Consider the following 23010-nt stretch of genomic DNA (forward strand, 5'->3'; position numbering starts at 1 on the left):
AGAAGATCTTACTAACAAATAAAAAACCAGTAGCACTGAAAATATTTTCCAAATCTAATTAAAAAATTAATTTGAAACATTTCTACATATTATATAATTACCCAATTCTCTGCATCCACCTAACTCTCAAAATCATTACATTATCATTGAATGTACAAGGTTGTAAAATAGAAAAATTAGGGAGTTTGCTTTGTGTTTCATGTAGTGAAACACAATTCTAAAAGTTGTTATCTTGAACAGCATCCACAAGACAGAATGTCTGTATAACTTACTCCTGAATTAAGCATTTTCCTGGTCTAATAGCATTGTTCAATAATCTATTACCTGCTCTCTTCCCACTAAATCTATGCAAATGTCCTCCAAAGTAGGTAACTTCTGTAATTTATGTTGCAATATTTTACACAATGCATTTTTCAAATTCAAGTAACAACAAAGAGAAACTTTTTTAAGAGTAGCAGAGGTTAAGCATGGTTAAAAAGTGATAATTGAAATTTAATTTCCTAAAAAAAACCAACTCCAGTGGAAAAGGTACAAAATGAATCCCTATGGCCTGAATAAAGTTTGTTACAATGAAGACCCTCCCATAAAATACTTGATATATTTACCATAAATGAAAAGATAACTTTGTGATAGGTTATGTTGTCACTTCCTTGCAGACTTTAAAATTATCCCCAGAACATGGCTGAAGATGATCTTAACACTTTGATCTTGATTTTAGCTTTTTCCACCTGAAATATTTCCATGCACCACTCGTCCTGGGACACAGAGTTCTTGTTTGAAATATTAAAGAAACTCATCTGCAAGTAAAGCTAATATGAACTCCTGAAACATAGGGTTTTCATGGGCTCTAAATAATGGGTCCAACCTCCCACCATTCTACACTTTAGAATGCTCCTGTGTCCACCCACCTCTGAGGTAATGCTTGTTCAGAGATGGGTTACAACTGGCAGCATAAGGCCATGTACTTCTTCTGCTCTTTTCATGACTTCAGATTCTAGAAGAAAGGAATTTGGTTCCAGATGATGAGTGTTCTTTTTTGAGCAGTGAGATTCAGTAGTTTGACTCATTATCGTAATTCACATATACCAAGATGCAGCTCCATCCAAATCTGGCATTTACTTTGATGTTCAAATCAAATGCATAGTGTTTGGCAACTACATATGCAGAATTTAAATTGACTGATCCATTTATCTGAAACTGGTATGTGTCCAAGACCACTCACAGATGTATTTCTCCTGCTCTAGTAGAAATTCCAACAAGAAGAAAAAGACATGTTAATCATAGCTGCTCCAAAATAACACACACAGCAAATATTGTGTGTTAAGACCATCTGACTGCCCATCCATGTTTCAAAAGAGGTTAAGAAAAACCAGGTAAACTGTATTTTTTTCTTTTTACTGATGGTAAAAGATACCTGTGATTCCATGAATATTCAGATATTTTTCCAGTTGCAGGGAGATCCTCCTTGCAGAGCAATCAGGACTACCACAACAACACATTTTAGGGCTACCACTTAATTTCTCATGAAAATTCCAGTTCTTTTTTCATTTAAAGGACTGTTGCACACCCTGGAGAGGTCAACACTCTGACAAGCAAGTTAAACATGCCCTGGTTTCTCAGAGAAATCCTGGAGCAGAAATATGCTTTATTAAAAGAGATCCTAAAGAGAACCTAATTCTGTCAGGTCTCTTACCTGCCAGGGATCAAAAACACAGTCCATAGCTTGGCCTCTCAGATTCTCAAAAACAGAATCCTACAGAAGGGCAGCCACAGACAAAGAGAAATGAACATGCTCATGCTGTTGACTGGTGCCTGCAGACTGGCTTAGACTCATGGGACAATCACAAATAGCAAAATGAAGAAGCAGAATTTCTCAAGTTCTCAATTAAGACATTGAATTTCCCTCGATTTGAGATCCATGAGTTTCCAGCATCAGAAAAACTTGAAATAGATTTCCTAACTCCAGAAATACTTGGGACATCTTCAAACAGCTTTTTCAACTAGCAAGGCTATACCTTGACAACAGCAAAACAGCTTGAGAAGTAGCACAAAGGATAGGCTGGCTGGGGATCCTAAGGGTGTTCCACTGGAATGTGCACCCCCTTGGCATTGCCTTCAGGTGAGTTTCTCCAATGCTAAAGGTTTTTGCCTATTGAAAGCACAGCCCAGCTGGGGCTGAGCTGCAGCCCAGCTCATTTGGTGGGACCAGAAGCAGATGCTGATGGCCGGTTCCTTTGCTAGCGTGGACCAGAAGTCCTTCTCCTGAGCTGTGCAGGAAGAAAGAAACTTTCTACTTGTTAAATTATAGCCTTCCAATAATAAAAATTGAAGATGATGGACACAACTGTTCCTAGAATTTCAAGTTCAGAGTAGGGGGTTCCCTTCTACACCACTAGAAACATAACCAACCAACAGACAGGTTTATGTATTTCAAATGTTCTACTGTCCCAGGCATCAAACTGCTACAATTCTGTCCTTTAGAGGGAAGCTCCTGCACCTGGAAACCACTTCAGCAGGGAAAGCAAACTGGCTTGTGGCTGCTTCTTTCCCTGATGTGATTGCATATGCTGCTGGTTCTGACACAGAATATGAGGAGTCAAAGGAGGGTTTGAGGATTTAAAGAGCAACATTTTGACAATGTTACTTATCACATGGGGATTAGCAGTAGTTTTACTAAAGTACAGGTTTAATGGATCATTTCTCTGGAGAGCAAAAAAAAAAAAAAAAACCCAAATGCAATGACTAGGAGGGATAAGTTCTGTTAGAACAAAAAACTTATACAGCAAAGTAACTTCTCCACATTTCTTCCCTGATAGGTCAGTATTTAAACAAATGGATTTTTAGGTCAGAATATGACCATAAAACCTAAAAATACAGCTTAAGGACACACTTTGATGTGCCTGCAAAATTATCACCCAAAGGCTATTATAAACAGAGCGGCTTAAGTTTATAAATAAGGCAAGGTTTTAGAGATCAATTAATGCCTTTGGGAAACCCATGGATGCTTTTATCTATCTTTCAATAGCTGCAATATATTTTTTCTATTTCTTTTACAAGCTTATTTTCTGCTTTTAGAAAAACTCTGAAAAAAATTAAAATTAGCAAAATATTTTTGCAACCCTTACATATATTTATGCCCCATTGCATATGCTCCATAATATATGCACAATTAGCTTTCAATTTAATGTCATTACCTAAACTCTGAATTATAATTAAAAAATAAAATACAGATTTTAATCAGTAATAGTTCAGCATAAGTCCATTCTAAATACCCTCAATGTTTATGTCAGCACATGAAGGAAAAATCTCTCTTCATTAATTTACTTATTCATAGCAACTTTCCAATAGTCTTAAGGAAACATCAGTGGATTAAATTAATTCTTATAAAATCTACAGAAGGAATCCTGGTAACAGAAGATTATATAGCTAATTGGAAAGAAGAGAGGGTTCAAATGCCTAATTTTGCTCTTTGCTGAAGCAAGCCAGAAAAATGAAACTAGCTAATAGATTTATAATGAGATGTGAAACTCTCTTGAGGGAATAAAAATATTATATGAGCTATATAAACAGAGAGAAGGAAGGTGTTGACAGAGAAAGATAACATGAGAGAAAGAACAAGGCTGAAACTGCAGTTTTGAAAAAGTAGTGCTACGCAATAGTACAGAAAAATAGGTTAACATAATAATGATATTGCCAATTCTAGTCCAAAACCACCAAACCACATTTTCAAGATTCTGAACATTAGCATGGACCTACTACTGTCACCTCAACTATCCTTCCTTTTTCTCCCCTTTTAAGAACCTTTCTTCAGACTCAAATTCATAAGCACAGGAAGCATCAATACATACTCTTCAGGTAAAAACTGTCTCTTTTATATAAAAAACCTCTGTTCAAGAACACTTACAGCTAATTTACAACTTATCCATTCATGATAACATTTAAGTCAGTCAATAATTGTTTCTTTGTTGTATTGTCTGGGAGACCCTAACAGCATTGGCTGCTTATATCTGATGAAACAGAGAGGTTATCATGCTTTCTCTTTCAAAGTCCTTTGTAGCACCATGCATTAGCCTCTCATCTAATCAGATCTAGTGATTGTGTTGTTTGAGAAAGCTGGACCAGCTCAGTGATTAACAGCAGTCTGGCCCACAGAACTCAGTCTTGCTCTGGATGTAAAATTGTTAATCTGAGTAAAGGGGGCAGATGACATCATGTGATAAGGGCAGGTGAGAGAGGTCTGCATCAGCTCACACTTAGATGCTATCCACGGGGATAACATGGAACTGCAGCCTTACAATCCACTGCAAGGACTATCTATAACAGGGGGAGAATCTCCAGCATATGTGCCATAAGAGCCTTTAGCATAACCTAAACTTCTGAATAAGAAACTGGCTGTATCTGCCCCAAACAGGGCTTGAAATGTGGAGGCATGGAATTCACCTTAGCTGGACTGGAAAACAAAGCCTTATTATAATGTAGTTTTCACCTGCATTGTTATCTGCAAATATCTCTGTGAAATTGAAAAGTTCTGAATTTACACTGATTTAATGAAGCTTTTGGGAACATTTCAGCTTCTATTCTTTTTGTTCATATCAACTGCGTAACACAGTTTTATTCATACTCTTATTTTTGCAGTTCTTAAATTATATATTAGAGAGTATATATTATACATTTTTGCCCTAGTGATCTGAGTATTAAAAGGCATATGTAGTTTACCTTTGTAAGGCTTTCTGAGACATGTTAATATTATAGTGAAACCTGAAAGCCAGATTCTACAGGTTCTTTCCTCCAGACAGGTCAGTTTTGTCCAAGATGTGTTCAGCAGCTGAACACATTTCAGGACACTTAACTGAAGAAAAAAGTTAGAATTCAATTTTGCTTGTTCCTGGCTCTGCTCTTGCTGTATGACCTTGGGCAAATAACCTTTCAATTGTCCACCTGTAAAACAGTCAAGACTACACACCCACCTTATTGGTTTATTCTGAGCTTTAATGTTTATGAAGTGTTATGAGACGCTCTGGGAAGTGCTGCAAAGTGAAAAGGGTTATCAATCATTGTCAGTAAAACACAAGCTGCTGAAAAACCGTGGAATCTGCTTTCCTCTCTCAAAGGACATTCTGTCTTGTGCTGCGTGTTCTCCAGTATTCACAGTCTTAAAAGTATCTCAACACTGCATAGCATAAGGAAGGATAAATATCCCTAAGCATTCTGAGAGACTACCAGAAAATATTTTTAGTTTTAAGAAATGAAGTCTGTTGGAAAGTATAAGCTTTGCTTCTAAATATCTGCTTGTTTCCCATAACAGGAAACAAGAAAGACATTTTTCGAGATAGGCTTCCTAAATTGCTTAAATAGCTAGACATTAGCTGAAAGCAGCACTAAATATAAATTTAAATACTTGGCTCTCAATTTTCCTTTCATTCATGATGTACTAGGTAAACTATACTAAAATAATTACTTGCTTATTACTCATGAATTTCAGTGCAGCAGCTGAGACAATATAGATAAATAAGATGATTAATTGAGACAGAATGAATCACAACAAAAAATGTTGTTGTAAAAGGTATGGTTAAGTCCACAGTGATTCATATCATTTCAGATAACAGGGCTTTTATCAAAAATGGCTGCAAGGTTGGGAAATGATTTAAAAGCATTTTATCTTAGAGAGCCACTGCAGTTCACATGGGAGGGAAAAAAAAAAAAGAGGAGAGAAGAAGCAGCAGATTCAGTGTCTGCAGCTGAAATAGCCTTGGGCTGTTTCAGCATCCTTCCCACAGCACATCTTTACAACACACCACTGACATTATCAACCTCCCTTGTGCTAGAGACCCTCTCATTTTTCAGATGGCCACAATTTATTCGATATTCCACTACTGAGAAAGTTAATTCTATGAATTAAGGAGCAATATTACAACACCATAGCTGTCCTATAATTGAAACACAACATCTATCACAGGAAAAGGGCATCAAAATTCTACAAAGGCATCAAATAAAAATAGTATTTATTTTTCCTCCATTCAGAATTACAATTTTTAATTCCCAGGCTCCCTCCAAAGGCTTTGCAGAAATCTTAAATGTAAGATTTATAAAAAGAAATACTATCTGTTTACTGCAGTTTGGAAAAGCAAACACTATCAGCAGCTGACCTTAAAAACCTCTACCTGTTAAAATAGAAGGGAAGATGAGATGCCTCCTTACAAAATTTTTTCCCATGTGTATTTAATAAACTGGGTCAGAATATCTGACTATGATTTTTAACTGAACCACAGATTCCCTGTAGGGAACTGTACAAACCTCAGTCTCTCACCCAGCCTAGGAACTGAAGATAATTACCCTCACCTGTGGGGCAAGTTTCTGAGAACTGGAAGCACAACAAAAAAGAAAATATCAGTATATAAACTGAAATGCAAAACACTAACACCCAACTTAATGTAATTTGATTACTGTTTCTGAAAATTTAATTCCAAGTGAACAGAGATGTAGAAGGTAAAGGCTGAACTCTTAAGGATGATAACTTGCCAACAACCAGTGACTGAAAATAACCTCTCAATGTACACCAGGTCCAGTAAGACAAGAAGAAAATGTTTCTTAAGGGCTCTTTACATAACATACATGCAAGTCAGCAGTACTAAAATGAGCCTCTTCAAGATACTCTCTTTCAAATAACATCTATTATTTGCCTTTCAATAATAATTATAAATGCTTACTTGAAAATGTTTCAAACAGAAACATCAACTTAGTGTATTTCTGGCATGACCAGTGATTCTTTGCTATGTTCCTCACTTCTTAGTCCCATCTGATGCTGAAGAACAGACTGAAATGTTGGTCTCTCTTTCATTATTTATTGAAAGTCAAGTTGTATTTCCCTTCTTCCCCACAGCAAATTACATCTGCCATCTGATTTTCTCCTGACTCCTACTTCTTATATGTTTCCTCAAAGTCAGACAACTCACCAGTGTAAAGGGACTCTCATGGTTGTGGAAAGCTATGTGCTAGGTCTAGAAACAGTAGGAATTGCACTGTGGAAATTCATATCAATTCAGTTAGGCCATTATGAATGCACACGAGTTTAAGAGAATCACCATGAAGCTCATCTATCTTAAAGTGATTATGTCTCATTCAAGATTTTTCTGGGCTGTGGGCAGATTCCCAAGCCTGCAGGTATCCATTAGATCCCAGGTGATAATGTAGCAGAGGAAATTTGCAGGTGGAACTGAAGGTTGTTCTCAGTGTCATATCTTGTATGTAATATGTAATATATCAAATTATGTGGAGGGAGAGTTTGCAACAAGGAAAGAGACAAATTTGTTTGGAAACTGCCATTTAGGTGTAAATCCTAGCCTGTTTAGCACAGTTTATGCCAGAAAACTTACCAGTATTTCCATTCCCTCCCTCAGCTAAAACAAGCACAAAACTACAGACTGCCTGCAAGTTCAAAATAAGGAGTTAATTAATCTCACCATAATCTCAACAAAATCCCACCAACTCCTCTGTTTTATATTAACTGTTTTTCATCATCATTGAAGAGAATTTTCCATGTAATTGAAAAGACTTACCTTTATAAGGACTTAAAAAGGGTATTAAAGGTTGCTGTCCAAACCACCTATATTTGTAGGGATCTTTCTGTTAGTATTTGATACTTCAATTGAAAATATTTTAAACAAAGGAGGCACAATGTACCATTCCAGTATAATTGTGAAGAGGAAATGATGACAAGACCCATTAGCTATATTATTCCAAAGGCATTCATCTCTTTAAAGCTCAGGATTTCTAACCCTAGAACCACCACTCAAGTTATTGTCATTTCTTCTTAAAATGTTCAAGTCTTGTACACAACCTGCTTTCTTTTCAGCACATTTGCTGTCACAGGAGCAGCAATTTCCCAATGGGCTCACAGATGCTCTGTCTTTGCAAAACTTCAGCTTATAATCCTGTAATTAATTTGTTCAGAGACTGGGTGTTTAGAAGTAACAGCTCTTTACACTAGAGACAAAGAGGATCAATTTTTGAGGAATAATTCTTATCTTAGTTTTCTTTATTATTTTGTATTTCAAAAAAATTTCACTATTTCTCTTCCACATAACCTCCTAAACCTCTATGGATTGCTGTACACTGAATACCACAAGTTATATCATTGGTTTATTGTTTCTGTTGTAAAGCACCAGATGAAAAGTTCAATGTGTCTATAACTCCAAAGCTTCTAAATTCTAAAATTTTTCAGTAATGTCCTGCCTACACATAGCAAGAAAACCCAGAAGATCTTTACCACATCAATATCAACAAATACTCCTTTGAGTCACGACCTGGTGCCAGAGGCGAAGATCAATCATGTGAAAACCTTGCAGTCTCCCTTAAATCCTGAAGGAACTGCTATGTGCACATGCAAAAATACACAGACTGCCCCCCAGGGTAGTTCCTTCCCTGAGGAGATGCCATTGTAATTCACATCTTTTGGGGTGACTGGAAATTTAACTCAGATTCCTGTGTCCATTATGGACTTTGATAGGTCAAGTATTTAATATACATCACCATTTAGCCCTAACCAGGAAAATGGAAAGTGATACATACAATTTTAGTCTCCTTTACTTGCCTAGAAAAATTGCTGTGTAGAAAACTTTCTACACCTCTGTGTAAAGGTGCTGCTTTCAAAGCTTTCACTCTTTTGACCATCCTGTTACTAGAAGTTACTCTGAGTTGTAAAATATGTATTCTAAGGTGAGCTTTTACAGCTGAATTAAGCAGCAACTTGCGACAAAGCAGTTATCATCAGGAGATAATTGACCTTATTTGAGAGTTAAGCATCCTGAGGCAAAGTAGAGTGTGCTTAATCCTGGCAGGTTAATTATCCAGTGATTATGGTAGCTTGGAAGGTATTACTGCTAAGAACCATTTGCAAAATGACACTATTAAAAAAACCTTAATTTAATAAAAATTAAAAGCGATGACAATAATCAAGTTCTTCAGTCATGTATTGCTAGATAATGACTGCAGAATGGCCCTACTTGGTTAACTGCAATGACCATATAATTCTTCCTTTTCTGAATGTTCTGTTCTAAATTTGTTATATGAAGTACTGTTACAAAAAACTCAAGACAAGATGTTTAGGTAGGTTATAAATGAGATTTAAATAAATTATCAAACCACCAGTGGTCACTGAGCTAATACACTGAAATTGATACATATACTGTTATATGAGCTATTACCACAGCATTCAGTGTCTAAACTGCAGTTAAGGGTATGCTGGCATTTACATTCAAAACTAGAATATTTATTCTGAGAGGTTTATAACTTGCCCATTTTAATTACCATCTGGCTGAAACTTGAAATAACCAATCTCCATTCAGATGTAAATTTTTAAGTAGAAGATGTAATTTAAAATCACTTTGCCAATTGTTTTTAGTTTAGGAATGGCAGCAATTTGGAATTTTGCTGCACTTGGATGTTTTCGCATTATTCAAAAAATAAACAGCTCAGTGCTTAACAATAGAATTTTATTGGACAATAATGTGAAGATAAATATAGGGAAGAATAAAATTGTGTCTAAGAGTATTGTTTGTACTAATGAAGTAACAACCACCCAACTTAGTATGCTTTGCTCATTTGTTAACTTATTCACTTACACTGATGGAAGATGTAGCATAAAGCAAAAGGAAATCACACCAAATGGACAAAAACTTGGTGTTGGCTAGCTGAAGTGGTCCATGGCCCATCAAGATACACACAGACACAAAAAAAATCCTGAATGTGCTTGTAGTTGAAATTCATATGGGAGGAAAGAAAAAGCACCAAAAGCAAGGGTGGAAGCCACAAAGGCAGAGCATGTCAGCCTGAGCTTTGAGTTCTGCAAGCACTCTTTATCAAAAACCATACGCAGGGAGCAGAAATACCGACAATGAGAAGACACAGAAGCTACTCAAAACCAGAAGTACATCACACCAAGAGCATGGCTTCAAGTCATCACACAGAAAGGCAAGACAAGAAACCACTGCAAGCAGCATTTCAACAACTCCAAAGAAGCAACAGCCAGCAGGAAGCTGAGAGTAAAAAGTGACCAGGGTTTCATGACTAGTGTAAGTAACAAAGGGGCTGGTACTCTGAAGTATTTATATATATTGTACTGCCACGTTTAAGGATGATCACTTAAGTTTAAATAATAATCTTTTATCCTGAAACACACCAAAATGCTTCAGAAATTATATACAGAAAATGCAGGGAGTCTTTCAGCTTTAACAAACACAAAAGTACTACACAATATTTTTGATAGCAGGTGAATAATACCATAACAAACTGAAATGACAGAGGGAAATAACCTAGTCTGAATAAAATTTCTGAAATGGGGGTGTCATCTGTGTCATGGGTAACTGCTTATAAAATACACAAATGCACAAAAAGTAACAACCTATGAAAAACAGCACCTAATGAACCCCTATGACCTGAATTATCCTAATAGGTCAGTGTAGCAATATTTATATAAAAGATGCTTAAGTTTTAATCCCAGAAATTTCTGTGAAGCTCTTCTGCTCTAAAATTATCTAGGCTTGGTATTACATAATCTATGAAGTCTGGCAGGATTTTGTGTTGAGATTACAGTGCTATTTAATAAAAATACTCAAAACCCATCTTTGTGAGGACTGTGTCAAGAAAGATGTACAAAGGTAGCAGTTGGAAATACCAAGAACATGTCTGGAAAATACTTTTTCTGTACAGTTAACTTTAGTTAAAAGGGTTTCCCTTAGCCTACTGCATTTAAAAACATTGCAATTTTCTCTGTTTGAAAAAGAAGTATTTTAATTTTTTTAAAGTCCTATCTAAATCTATAAGGTATTTAAGTATCTATAACAATGCTAGCCCCGAAGTGGACATGTGGACAATAGTTTAAAGACTGACTTGTGTTGGTGCAAGTCCCTTTGTCACAATCAGGAATAACCACTCACAGGAGTAAGTTGCTTTTCCATCATTTTCCTGTACTCCTGTAGTTATCTTGAGTGACAAACCCACATTTCATGTAGGTGTGTCACACATTTCAAGGCTTTTTTCAACCTTTTCCTGCTGAGAAAACTAATAAATATTTAAGAACACTTTCTACAGTGAAGAAAAATCAAAAATGATGAGGGAAATCTGAATTAATTTGGTCTATCAACATGTACTTCCAGGCAGAATTTCATGCAATCTGTTTGCCAACTTACACAGTAAAGATAAGCCTTCCTCTGATGGGCTGCCAGTCCATCCACCATAAAATCAATGAGAACCTTTTAAACCAACTCTCTGTTTCTTAGTTTTCTCCTCCCACTTCTCCCCAAAGAGTCATCTTCATCAGAGAAAATGTATTAATAGCAGCACTCTGGGTAAGGAATCAAATTACAGGAGCTCAGTGGCAGCCCTTCATATGTTTTCTTGCAGCACAGTTAAATTCAGGGTGAGGACATTATGCACATGGACAGTTATTAGAGAGCACCAATGTGTTGGGTGTTTCCTGCTAGAATGAGCAAGCTGTAAACCTCTAGCAGGTCAAGTGACATCTTTGGCATCTACTGAAATATCCCAGTCAAGTGGCCACGGATTTAACTTTCTAGTGAGACCTCACATGGTCAGATTCCCTCTAGCAAAAAGAAGGACCATGAATTACAGAATCCTCAAGGTTGGAAAAGACTTTCAACATCATCAAGTCTAACGTCTGACTGACCATCACCCCATCACTGGATCTGCAGCACTAAGTGCCACGTCCAGGCTTTTCTTGAGCACCTCCAGGGATGCTGACTCCACCACCTCCCTGGGCAGTTTGTTCTTGACAACCCTTTCAGTGAAGAAATTCTTTCTGATACCCAACCTTGAGGCCCAGCTTGAGGCTACGTCCTGGGGAAGGAGGCTCTGAGACACAAACACCTCAGTGCAGGAGGTGCAGACTCACCGTTTCATTTCCAAAGAGAACATCCACGTAAGGCATGACTTTCATCATCGGCTCCTTGTAGAACTGGCTTATAAATGGTGCAGAAAGATTCAAGCTGAAGATCTTGTTGTTGGCAGAAGCCTGAGCAGCCACTTTTAATACTGCTTCTGGTGACACTGTCAAGAAGAATCCCTGCAAGCATCAAAACAAATCAATGTATGTTACTAATTTTAGGTACCACATGAAGCATGCTATTCCTGTAAAGTCTCGCCCAACCCATGTTTGCCATACATGTGCACAGATAAAAACTGGGAAATGCTGCCTTTCCATTAGGGTATGAAAGAGATGACAAAGGATCTGCATATGCCTAGCATCACAGCCTTTCAAAATGAAATGTAACTCCTTACCTCTGCATTCCACGGACTACACTTTCCCATGGCAGCTAAGACTAATGTTCATATCTTAAAATATGATGTATTGTAATTCCCCTTTATAGTACTAGACTCAATCAGACTGTGCTGCTTAATTCCAAAGTCCAGTCTGGTGGCTCTATACACAGCTAGGAGACTAATGAAATCCCTAACCTACACCTTAGTACCTTGTTTACAATAAAGGCCTTGGAGATGCTGACTTTGTAGCACTTGTTACTGTTCTGCAGAAAAAAAACTAGGGGTTTTCATGTTTCCACATAGGTATTTTATTTGCCTTCTTCTTCCAAAAGTACTTTCCTTTACTCAGAACATCCACATTTAAGTATCAACTTCCACAAATCCCTACTTGGCAACTAAATTATGATTGCTGGTTTCAACCCTATGAAGAACAAGGCTGCCATTTTGAATTTAGCATTGCAGATGGTTACCCGAACCACACACGTTCCAGGAGTCATGTAAAGATCCCAAATAATTGTATTAATCTACTAATTAAACAAAGGCTTAGACTTGCACTAATTAAACAAATTATGTGTATTTTGTTTTTATAATTCTAAAACTTATTTTACTAACTGTTCTCCTAACTCAGTAAATAATAGCAATTTTCAAGCATGAGCAGCAAGTGTTAAATTTAAAGCCAGAGATAATGTCTAAGGCATAGTGAGAAACAACTTTAAGGAGGGTCTGACAAATCAAACATCATCTCAGTCCTATCTGTAACAGTACCACCATGACACTCCAAAAGATGTAACAGTGACACAGTCTTATTTTCCAGTTTTCATCCATATGATTATGCTTCTGAATCACAGAATAGCTATATTTTCATCCTGCATACTTCAGTTATCAGATCATTTTAGGAATTCTAATCACTAGAAAATATAAGTCTATAGATTAAAGACTACTTTGAGAGTATATCTATTTATTTCTCCTTATTGCACACTTTGCACAGTCTAAAAAATACATGACTGATTTCAAAATCTGGGCATGATTTGCGAGTTGACAATCAAAGTCCAAAGGGCACAAGAATCCTCAGCATGCTGTGGACCTAGTTAGTACCCTGAAGGACTGGAAGCCTGTAAACATCCAAGCTTCTTTGCTAATTTTACATTCAGAAGAATTAAAATGAACAGTTTCTATAATTTCTAATCTCCATAGCAATCTCTACCATCTTTTAGTATTTTACGTAATGAACAGAGAGATGGATTTTTAAAAAAACTGTTGCAAACACAAAATAAAAATCTTTCAAGGGTGATATGTTGCCAGCTATGGATAAATGATAGATTGCTCTACAGTGGTCTACATAAATAGTAACTTGGACAAATAATTAGGCTTCTTACCAATTTTAGGCTGAAAACTTCATCTGAAGTAAAATACATCTGACTGTAATTTAAGGTACAGAACACTATCCCCATGAGATCTAACTCAGGCCTGCATCCAACTCCCTTTTCCTTGTAAAGGCATCATAAAAGTGCTGAGATACAGATAGGAGAGTTTGCTTTTTAGATCCTGCAAAGTAAAGGCCAGGAAATCTCAAAGGCCATTGCTCTGTCTTCTGGGTTTCTTAAAAATCACTTCTGCCATTTAATTGCATTCTACCATGGTTTTGTTTGTATTTTTTAAAATAACTGTTTGACATTAAAACATCTAGAAATTAAGAGTTCTGTATATGACAACTCTTTTCCAAGTATAACATTTTTTTGCAAAACAAAATTCTGCAGCAAGAATAGTGTAGCCAGTGACAAGAGTGTGGCAGTGACTGTCCCACTGTACTGGGCACTGGTGAGGCCACACCTCGAGTACTGCTTTCAGTTCTGGGCCCCTCACTCACTGAGCTGCTGGAGCCTGTCCAGCCTAACCAGGCTCAAGGATGATCTAGAAAACTTGTCTTACAGGAATGGGAGAGGGACCTGGGATTGTTTAGTCTCAAGAGCAGGCCCAGGGGGAACCTCATTTCTTTCTGCAGCTGCTTGAAATGAAACCGCAGTGAAGTGGGGACCGGTCTTTTCTGCTCTGCCTACAAAGGACAAGAGGAAATGGCCTAAAGCTGAGACAGAGGAGACTCAGATTAGATATTAAAAGGGGTTTTTTTCATTGTTAGGATGGTCAGGCATTGGAATAGGTTGCCCAGAGATGTGGTGAAGTCACTATTCCTGGAGGTGTGTAAGAGGCACCAGGATCTGGTGCTGGGTGATGTGATTTAGTGGATATGGGGTTACAGTGGTAGTGCTGGGTTGGATTTGATGTTCTCAAAGGTCTCTTCCAACTTTGATGATTCGATGATAGAAGGACATGGGACAATTGGGCAGTACAGTCACAGGAAGTGAAAGGCAGGAATACTGCACACTAGGAAAACCTATAAAACATTAAAGGCTATCAGATATATTAGCAGAAGACAGCATTCCTTTGGCATTTGCTGATAGAGTATACCAGATGCTACTGCTTCATGATGTGCTACTATTTTCTGCTGCTCAAAATGTAATGAGGGTCTTTTCTATGCCAGGAGGAAGGTACCATTGTACCACAAGCCAGAGAGCAAGGCTGAACCAAAATACAGACCAGGAAAATAGGATGGTAGATTGAATTATTTATATGCATGTTTATATGTACACATGCACAAAGCAATACCATTCTTAGGCACTGTAAGCAGTCCTTTTATTTAAGTACAGTCCTTTGATGGGGAAAAGCCCCCATTTTCTTTGTGAGATAAAAAGAAACAGGAAGAAATGAGAAAAGTGCATTCATGTATTGCAGACACATGGCTATGGGAGATACAGTCACTTGTTTGTAACTGAAGAGCTTTTAAAATTCAGTATAAGATGCATACAACAGCAGAGGACAAAGTCAACAGAGGATGTTACACTAATCTCACTGCTACAACATTCAGGAATTCTTTGATGCACCTCATAAGATATGCTAGGGTACTGTGAATATTGGATTCTCTTTCACATTCATGTCTTTTTTCTTTGTAGACACTAGCATTACCAGAAGGATTTGGTGAGTTTACCCACCAGTAATTTGTCTTGTAAGCCACCTCTCTCATTTTTATCACACACACAGACCCAAAAGGTTTCTTCAGACCTACACTAAACTCTTACAGCACCAGCTATAGCAGATGTGAAGGCAGCAAATTAAGGGTGTCAAAAGTGTCAGCAGCACAGAAACAGAGAGTTTTGAAGAGGTGACCTCATGAAACCAGCACAACTCTGGCTGTGGTGAATGCATTTCTGTATAAGGTGCTCTGCCCAAGCTGAGTAGCCTTGCCTTACACTGCATTCCTGCACACGAATTCATCTGGATTATGCACACGGAATGTTTGCACAATCAGGATCAAGATTTTTTTTTTCTGAGGGAGTATTTCCAAACAAAAACAGGGCAAGATGATAACGAACTGCCTTGCAATTTGGGATTTATTACTGTTCAATAGTAAAGAAGCAATATTGCCTCAAAAACATACAGTGATAATAAAAACTGGGATTTCTTTCAAACTCACTCCCTGTTACAATGCATTTCTTTCTTTCTAGCTCTTCCTTTTTCCTTGCCACTTTCATTTTCAGAGTGGATTACATGAAAACAACTTAATCATATGAATGACAGGATTTTGAACCATGGTATTCTGAGCTGATTTGGGAATGCCATTTGGTAACAATGTAAAATCAATAAATCCTAAGTGTGAATCAAAATATTTAACTTTCAGGAAAACAGATAAAACAGTCTGCTGCCATTTAAGACAAATTATATTCTGCCAACAGGAAAGGAACACATCATTTAATCCAAAATTATTTTATAGCAAGCATTTACATAAAAATACAATTATGATGACATCACAGTCCCATCCATCTGAAGGGTGGAATTTTTCAGACACACAGAAAGCTTGACAGTTATGTAGTGACAGTCCTGATAAATACCACAATTCAGTAAAGCCCTACAGAAATCATCTAACTTCAAGTGTGCTGGCAGTTCCAGTGAGAGAGTGAGAGTGCTGAGGTGCTAGAAAAACTTGCTCCATTACATGACAGATACAACCAAGTCAGAGCTTTTGGACCTGCTTAAGTTTCCTACGTTCTGCACACAAAGAGAGCTTGAAGCCACACACTTGGGCACAAGAGGCATGCCTCAGCTCTGCTCTGCCATCACTCTCATCTGCTGCAGCCTAGCATAAGTACCAGGGCTTGGAATGAGTGAGGTTGAACACAGGGCAGCCAGTCCCTGAGCTGGAGAAGGAACCACCAGGTAACTGCTCCAGACCAAAGAACTTGCACAAGGCTTCCAGGTGCTCTCACAACCAGAAGAGTCTGAAAGACTTTTGTATTCCAGCCCCTGAACTGCCTGAGCACAGATGGGGGTGCAGCCCATGTACCACCCACTGTGAGACATGGCAATGAAATCATCTTCCCTCAGAACAGGAATCAGAAGGAATCTTCTTGGAATGACAGAGCAAAAACTCTTCATCTTAGTACTTATGTGAGCTTAAAAGAGCAGGGAGCAATTTAAAAACTACCTTTAACATTGAAACATCTGAGCACATTACTTGGAATGTGCAAGACTGTCAAGTTAGCAGATTTATTGACCCCTTACCACTCCAATCTCTCACTTTTGAGCATTTATACTTGTATCCTGTTCCTGCTTGAAATTATTGTTAAATTATTTTCCTTGCTGAGCTATGCCAGAATAGTCATGATGATGCAGATAATAAAATACTCAGTATGGGGAAAAAACCCTTCAGAAATAATTAACAAACCCCTACAAATTAAATAATCAACATGACCTTTACTAATAAACGTTCTTGTGGCTTTAAAGTAGCGTTTTACTTTCTCTAGAAAGGACAAAAGCTCTTTGTAACTATCCACTTGGGAAATGTTCCACTTGGGAAATGTGAAATACATTAATGTTATTTTAATCCATGTACCTGTTCTTCCTGTAAAAGGTAATTCAGGAATTTAGAAAGTACCTAGACCTAGTATCAATTGCATTTTTGAATTGTATCTTACCTCAGTGATAAATCTTATCTCAGTGATCTCAGTGACCAGCAAGCAGTTACTTAATGAAACAAAACCCGCTGCTTTTGTCCAGTTCTACTGGAGACAGTTGTTTTAAATCAGGAAGCAAGGACAGCAAGAATGCAACAATTTCTCTGAGTAATTGTTTTGGCTTGTTCCTGTATGCCTTGTTTATTTTTATGAAAGTATTGCTTTATAACTGGAAAATGACTAAGCCATAAACTATTGTTTTATCATTCTGAGTGGCCAGTGTTTCTGTTTTTGATAAAAGCCAAGTTTCAAACAGTTTTCAGGAACATAGGAAAAAACCTAACTGTCAGTAAATGTGCTTATATTGACCATGACACTTTCCTCTATGATGGTGCCAACATGTCAGAAGGAGAGGATTGCTTTCAGACTTGAACAGCTTCTTTGTTGCTGAAGTGAACTCTCATTATTGCCATATTTGTATCTATCAGTAGCAAAAAACCTTCAATATCTGGCATTGCATGCTAAAGAAAACAATTATTTAATGCAGATATTACCAATCTATTTTTAATTTTAATCAGCTTGGAAATATTTTTCAATTCTGTTTTCTACTGTTTAAATCTGGCACTCTCCAGGAGTTGTTCCGAGCCACGCTAAGGACAAAATAATTGTGTGACTTAGGAGATGTGTACTCACAGTGTAGATGTGAACTTTAACAATGAGGTGTAATACATGTGCCAGAGGGCAGTAATATACCTACTTTTGGCATAGAGAAACGTCATCCCAAATAAATACATCTTCCTATTTCCCTGAAAAGTACAAAGTTAGTTAAGATTTAAATTCACCTTGCCAACATGAGCTTAAGAATTTGGTTTGACAATGCTCCCTTAAGTCGGCCCCTCTGTGAAAAAGCAAAAACACCTCTCAAATTCAGTATATAGTTTTACATGAGTTTATTAAACTCAGGGAGTGAGATGTAAACATTTAATTATACTGAATTTTTAAGAAAATTTTGGAGAAAGTACTAAACATCATCTAGGAGCCCAGAGATTTTATTACTTCGATTAATAATTCAATCTCTTTTGCCTCTGTTTACCCACTTGCAAAATAGTTGTAATGATAAATGCACCTCCATTGGCAGAACCAGTGGGAGGTTTAATTACTTAACATTACTGAAATGACTTAAATTTTGTGTTGAAAGGTAGAGTATAGGGTATTACCATCAATAAAATATAAGCTGCAGATCAAGCAAGCTATGATAAAGAGCAAGACACTTCATTTCCCCTAGTACCCCAGAACCACTTTACCACACTTTTTTTTTCATTCATGCATCTTAAAAAATTGTTAAATTGCTGATTAAAGAGAGAAACCATTTCTTTCATCTTTCATCCTTGTAAAATAACTTTTATTAGGTTTGTCTAACTTGATTATTAATATGAGGATAATGTTGTGTTTGAACAATAAAATAGACTTTGACATAGTTTTTTATTGTTGTAAACAATGTCCAGAAGTCTAAAATTTGCATCAGTATTATTCATGATGTTTGGAACAATGAGATAACTGGTTTTCAATCTTAATTGCCAAAATTTTGAGCACAATCCCAGGATCCTCATCCCCGCAAATGAACACTTCAGGAAGCACAGAATAAGGTATGGTTAATTTAGGCCCTCGATGATAGTGCAACATTTGCTTTTTTGTATATGGTTAGTTCCATTAATATAATGTGGCATCTCATAAATTATGTAAACATCAACCATATGTTGAATTCATTCAAGTTTGGTGTGTACATAATATTTACAGTATATCAGTAAATTGAGAGAATCTATGTAACTACAAATGCATAGAGAATTTCTAATTCTCTAGACAGTTAATCCTCAGTTTGAAAGCTCTCTAAGTAAATACTTTAAATAAGCCCATTTCTTGCTTATTAAAATAGCCTTGAACAAGAAGAGAACAAATAGGAGTACTTGCTTAATTAAATGTGCTTATTTCAGCACAATGGTCTGTTTCATGAATACAGGTTAAACACTCAGAGTGAAACAATGACTGATATTGGTAGATAATCACTACTGACTGACTGGGTGTCAAAAGGAAAAACCAAGTCTCGCCCAGCTCTTGCTCTATACTGGCATATCCTGCTATACCTGCAGCCTCTCTCATGATCCCCAGGTGATGCAGAGGAATGCAACAGTTCCCTAACATGAACAAACAGTGCCCTGGACAGTAAGTCTATCTTACAGATTTCCCCGTTAAGAATGTGGTCATGGTACAAAATGTTTCACTTAAATTCAGGTTTGAAAGCAGATACAAAGAAATAAAATATAGGTATATTTCTCCCTAAGCACTCAAATACTGAAACACTTCAGCAGAAACCTTTCTTCCCTCCCCCAGCTACCTTTGAGATCTTGTAATTTATAAGAACATAGCAGCATGGGGATTAAATATTAATCAAAGTCATTACCATCATCGTTAGAACATAATTCAAGAGCCCCAAAGAAAGAGCATATTATTCCACTAATAAAGATCGTATCATCAGAAATATGTAGCGTGGTAGGTATGAAGAGGAAAAAAGAAATGATCAAGTGGTAAGTCAAAAGATTTCTGAAGCTTATAGCACTATTCAAATGCTAACTCATCCTTTAACTGAGTCTGTTCAAACAAGGCAGACTCACCATGGGCAAAACTGAGCTCTACATAGAACCACGGAAGTAATGTTGCTGAAGGAAAAAACCCACCTATGCTAACAAAATAAATTTTTTTAAAAGAGGGACCCAAACTCCATCAATATATTAGTGAAATTCTGGAGCAGCTCCAAAGCTTCATTGGAGATCTGAATTAATTTGATGTGCAATGGGGCTTTCCAAAGCAGAGCCAGGGCACCTGTAACCAACACTGCTCACAGATGACTTATTCTTTGCATTAAGGAAATGACCAGCCTTATGAAATAGTAGGACTTCCATTATTTGCAAATTAAGGTGTAAATGATTAATAAAACAAATACCTCTCCCAGTCCCCAAGGTACCTCCTAGCTGATTTTAAAGGGCCTACATATTACTTTCATGTTTAAGCACCACTATTGCATAGAATTAAGTGCAGGTGCAACAAAAAGCTCAGAAGAAGTAAAAATATAATTGGCATAGTAATAATAATAATAAAAAAGGATATATTTTTTTCAATTTCTGGCTTACCAAGTCACGAGAAAGTGAGTTAAATATTTCTTTCAAGTATCACTCTTCTCACAACCCTATCCTCTGAACCACAGTTCCAACAAAATGTCTTTCACAGCAAATATAACATTTACTATGAACATGTAATTAGGTCCTAATCACTTGGATTAATTACCACATCAGGGTTTACAATAAAACATTTATTGCTCACACTTCCACACACTAAAATTAATTATTTAAAAGAACATTAATGTTATTGCTTGGCCTTTTAATTTTCATTATAGAAAGACTCTTGCATGGCTGTTTCTGAACACAAGTAAAATGAGGGTCAGGATCTATGTTAATTCTAATAATTATTAATATAGTTGAAATGTGGACAGATGCTAAGCTCTAAACAGAGATATTTTCACTTAAATTAATTTGGGTAATAATAACTGGCTGTAGAATATTTTGAATACAATGAGCTATGTAAGCGTTTTGCATTATTATAGACTGAATAAGTACTTCCTTCAAATTCCAAGGGTGAGGGGGAAATGCCCGTAATTATTCGCTTTTTAGAGCCAAGAAATACTTACATTAAGTTTCTATTTCTACTGAACTGATGTGTTCATACCTCAGAAACCTACTTTTAATAGCAGGACCACTACTGGAACCAGGGAGAACAGAGTAAGTCTTTTACTTCCAGATCTTATAACCTCAGGGGAAACTTCCCTGCTAAGAACATTACTTTCTGCAAAGACATTATTTTTTGTAATGTCATATTATTGGGGGAGTAAGAGACTTTAGTAGGGGCTCCACTTTGCACTGCTATTCAAGATGCTTGAATACCCTAAATAGGTTTATTTTTCTACTGAATATTTTCCATGCCTCTCTGCCTGAAACTGACTCCACTCCCATCACATTATGTGCCCATCTTCAGAGAAAATCACACTCCAGACTTCATGAAATATGACACAGCAAACACTTTTTTTTCAATGTAACTAAAAAATGAAATTTAAAAAAGAAGGTTTTAGATCATTAAAACATCAGGTTAGATGGTCAGCCTATGACAGACAACTAATCTTTCTTGATGCAGAATATCAGTGAGATTACAAGTCAAATGATTCTGAGAACAGGAAGCCCCTGAAACTTAGGGAGCAAATACCTGTGTTTCCTAAAAATGCGTGACAACACTCCCTTGGAAGTGTAAGGCAGCCAGGGAGCTTTTCAGCCTTCAGGAATAGGTACCCCAGGAATAGGTTACTGGGACCCAGGTGCCTGCTGTGGATGCTGTGCTGTGTTTAGCACCAAACACTCACCTGACTGTACCTGTGCAGCACTGCCCTTCTCAGACACTCCCTTAACAGCACTCCTGTGCTTGGCAGGGTGGGCTCGGGGAACACTGACTGAGGCTGCTCACACATGCAACACAATGGGATTTTTCATAGTAGGATTTTGTGCTACTGATTTTAAAAATACTGTGCAATGTTACACACTTCTTCAGAAACAGTAGAAACATATGGGCACTCATTTTTAATGTATGGTAAAAAATGGATTTTATAAACTGCCATGTAAATGAGAATTTATAGATCCAAATCAATTTACAACAGTGCAGAATACAACTAGCAATGAAGAAAATCACTGCTAACTAGTAATTAAATTACCTCTTTGGATTCATTTAAGTCTCCAAAACTTTTATTTATGGAAACAAGGTTACATTCAAGGAGATACTTCCAACATGGCAATTCTAGTTTTATAAATCAGACCTAACCTCTTGAACCAATGTCTCTTCTTGCCCAAATTAGTTTGTGTGTTTAAATTCAATTGGCTTCTTTTTGAAATGCTGAAGTGCATAGGGAAAAGAAGAGATTTATATGAGTTCATGTTCTTAACAATGGTATTTAAAATTATATAAATAAAACTGCTTTGGAAACTCATGTGAGTTTTACAATATTCAAAGAAATTTCACATGGAAAAAGAATTTTCATGACAGGGATCAAACATTCAAACATCCTTGGAAGTATTCAAAATGACTGAACACAAAGCAAGTGAACACTTCAGATTTGCTCTATCAAATCTCCAGGGGTCCCTTGCAACACGAATTACTGTAAAAATCTACGATATACTAGATCTGTGCTTATTTGAAAAGTATGGACAAAAAAAATATGTGTACAAACAGTCTCCAAAGTTCTATCAGCTTCTAAAAGAGTATCTCAAAGCAGAGCATCCCAGGTGGTCCCCTAACAACCAGAAATTAGCTATTTTACCCTGAAACAACCACCACAAAATGTATGCACTTTGCAAACAAACCACGTAGACGCATTAGAACACCTTGGAGTTTGAGATCCTTCTGCAGCCCTTCCTCTTCATATGGAGCATCTCTGAATTCCAAATTATCAAGTCAATGTGATCTTAATAATGCCTACAACCCTATATGTAGATAGTCCTTTGAAACAGGAATGAGCTCTGTTACAGAATATTAATCTGAATATTAATCATTTAAAAATGTTCCCTGATATTTTTTAACCTTTGCTTGAATCTTTGCCCATTCAATTTGTGTCCCTGAAAACAGAGAGGATAAGAAA

General features: G+C 36.9%; 1 protein-coding gene across 2 annotated transcripts in view; it reads right to left on the minus strand.

The window, feature by feature from the left end:
* ADK (adenosine kinase) overlaps window positions 1-23010 on the minus strand; it is a 266784-nt gene that overhangs the window by 66494 nt on the left and 177280 nt on the right. For both annotated transcript variants that reach the window (XM_030241222.2, XM_030241223.2), the window contains exon 7: window positions 11909-12079. In XM_030241222.2, the coding sequence (XP_030097082.1) occupies window positions 11909-12079 (171 nt within the window). The remainder of the gene's footprint in view (window positions 1-11908; window positions 12080-23010) is intronic.

The sequence above is a fragment of the Serinus canaria genome, chromosome 6, assembly GCF_022539315.1.
Source record: "Serinus canaria isolate serCan28SL12 chromosome 6, serCan2020, whole genome shotgun sequence".
NCBI classification, from domain to species: Eukaryota; Metazoa; Chordata; class Aves; order Passeriformes; family Fringillidae; genus Serinus; species Serinus canaria.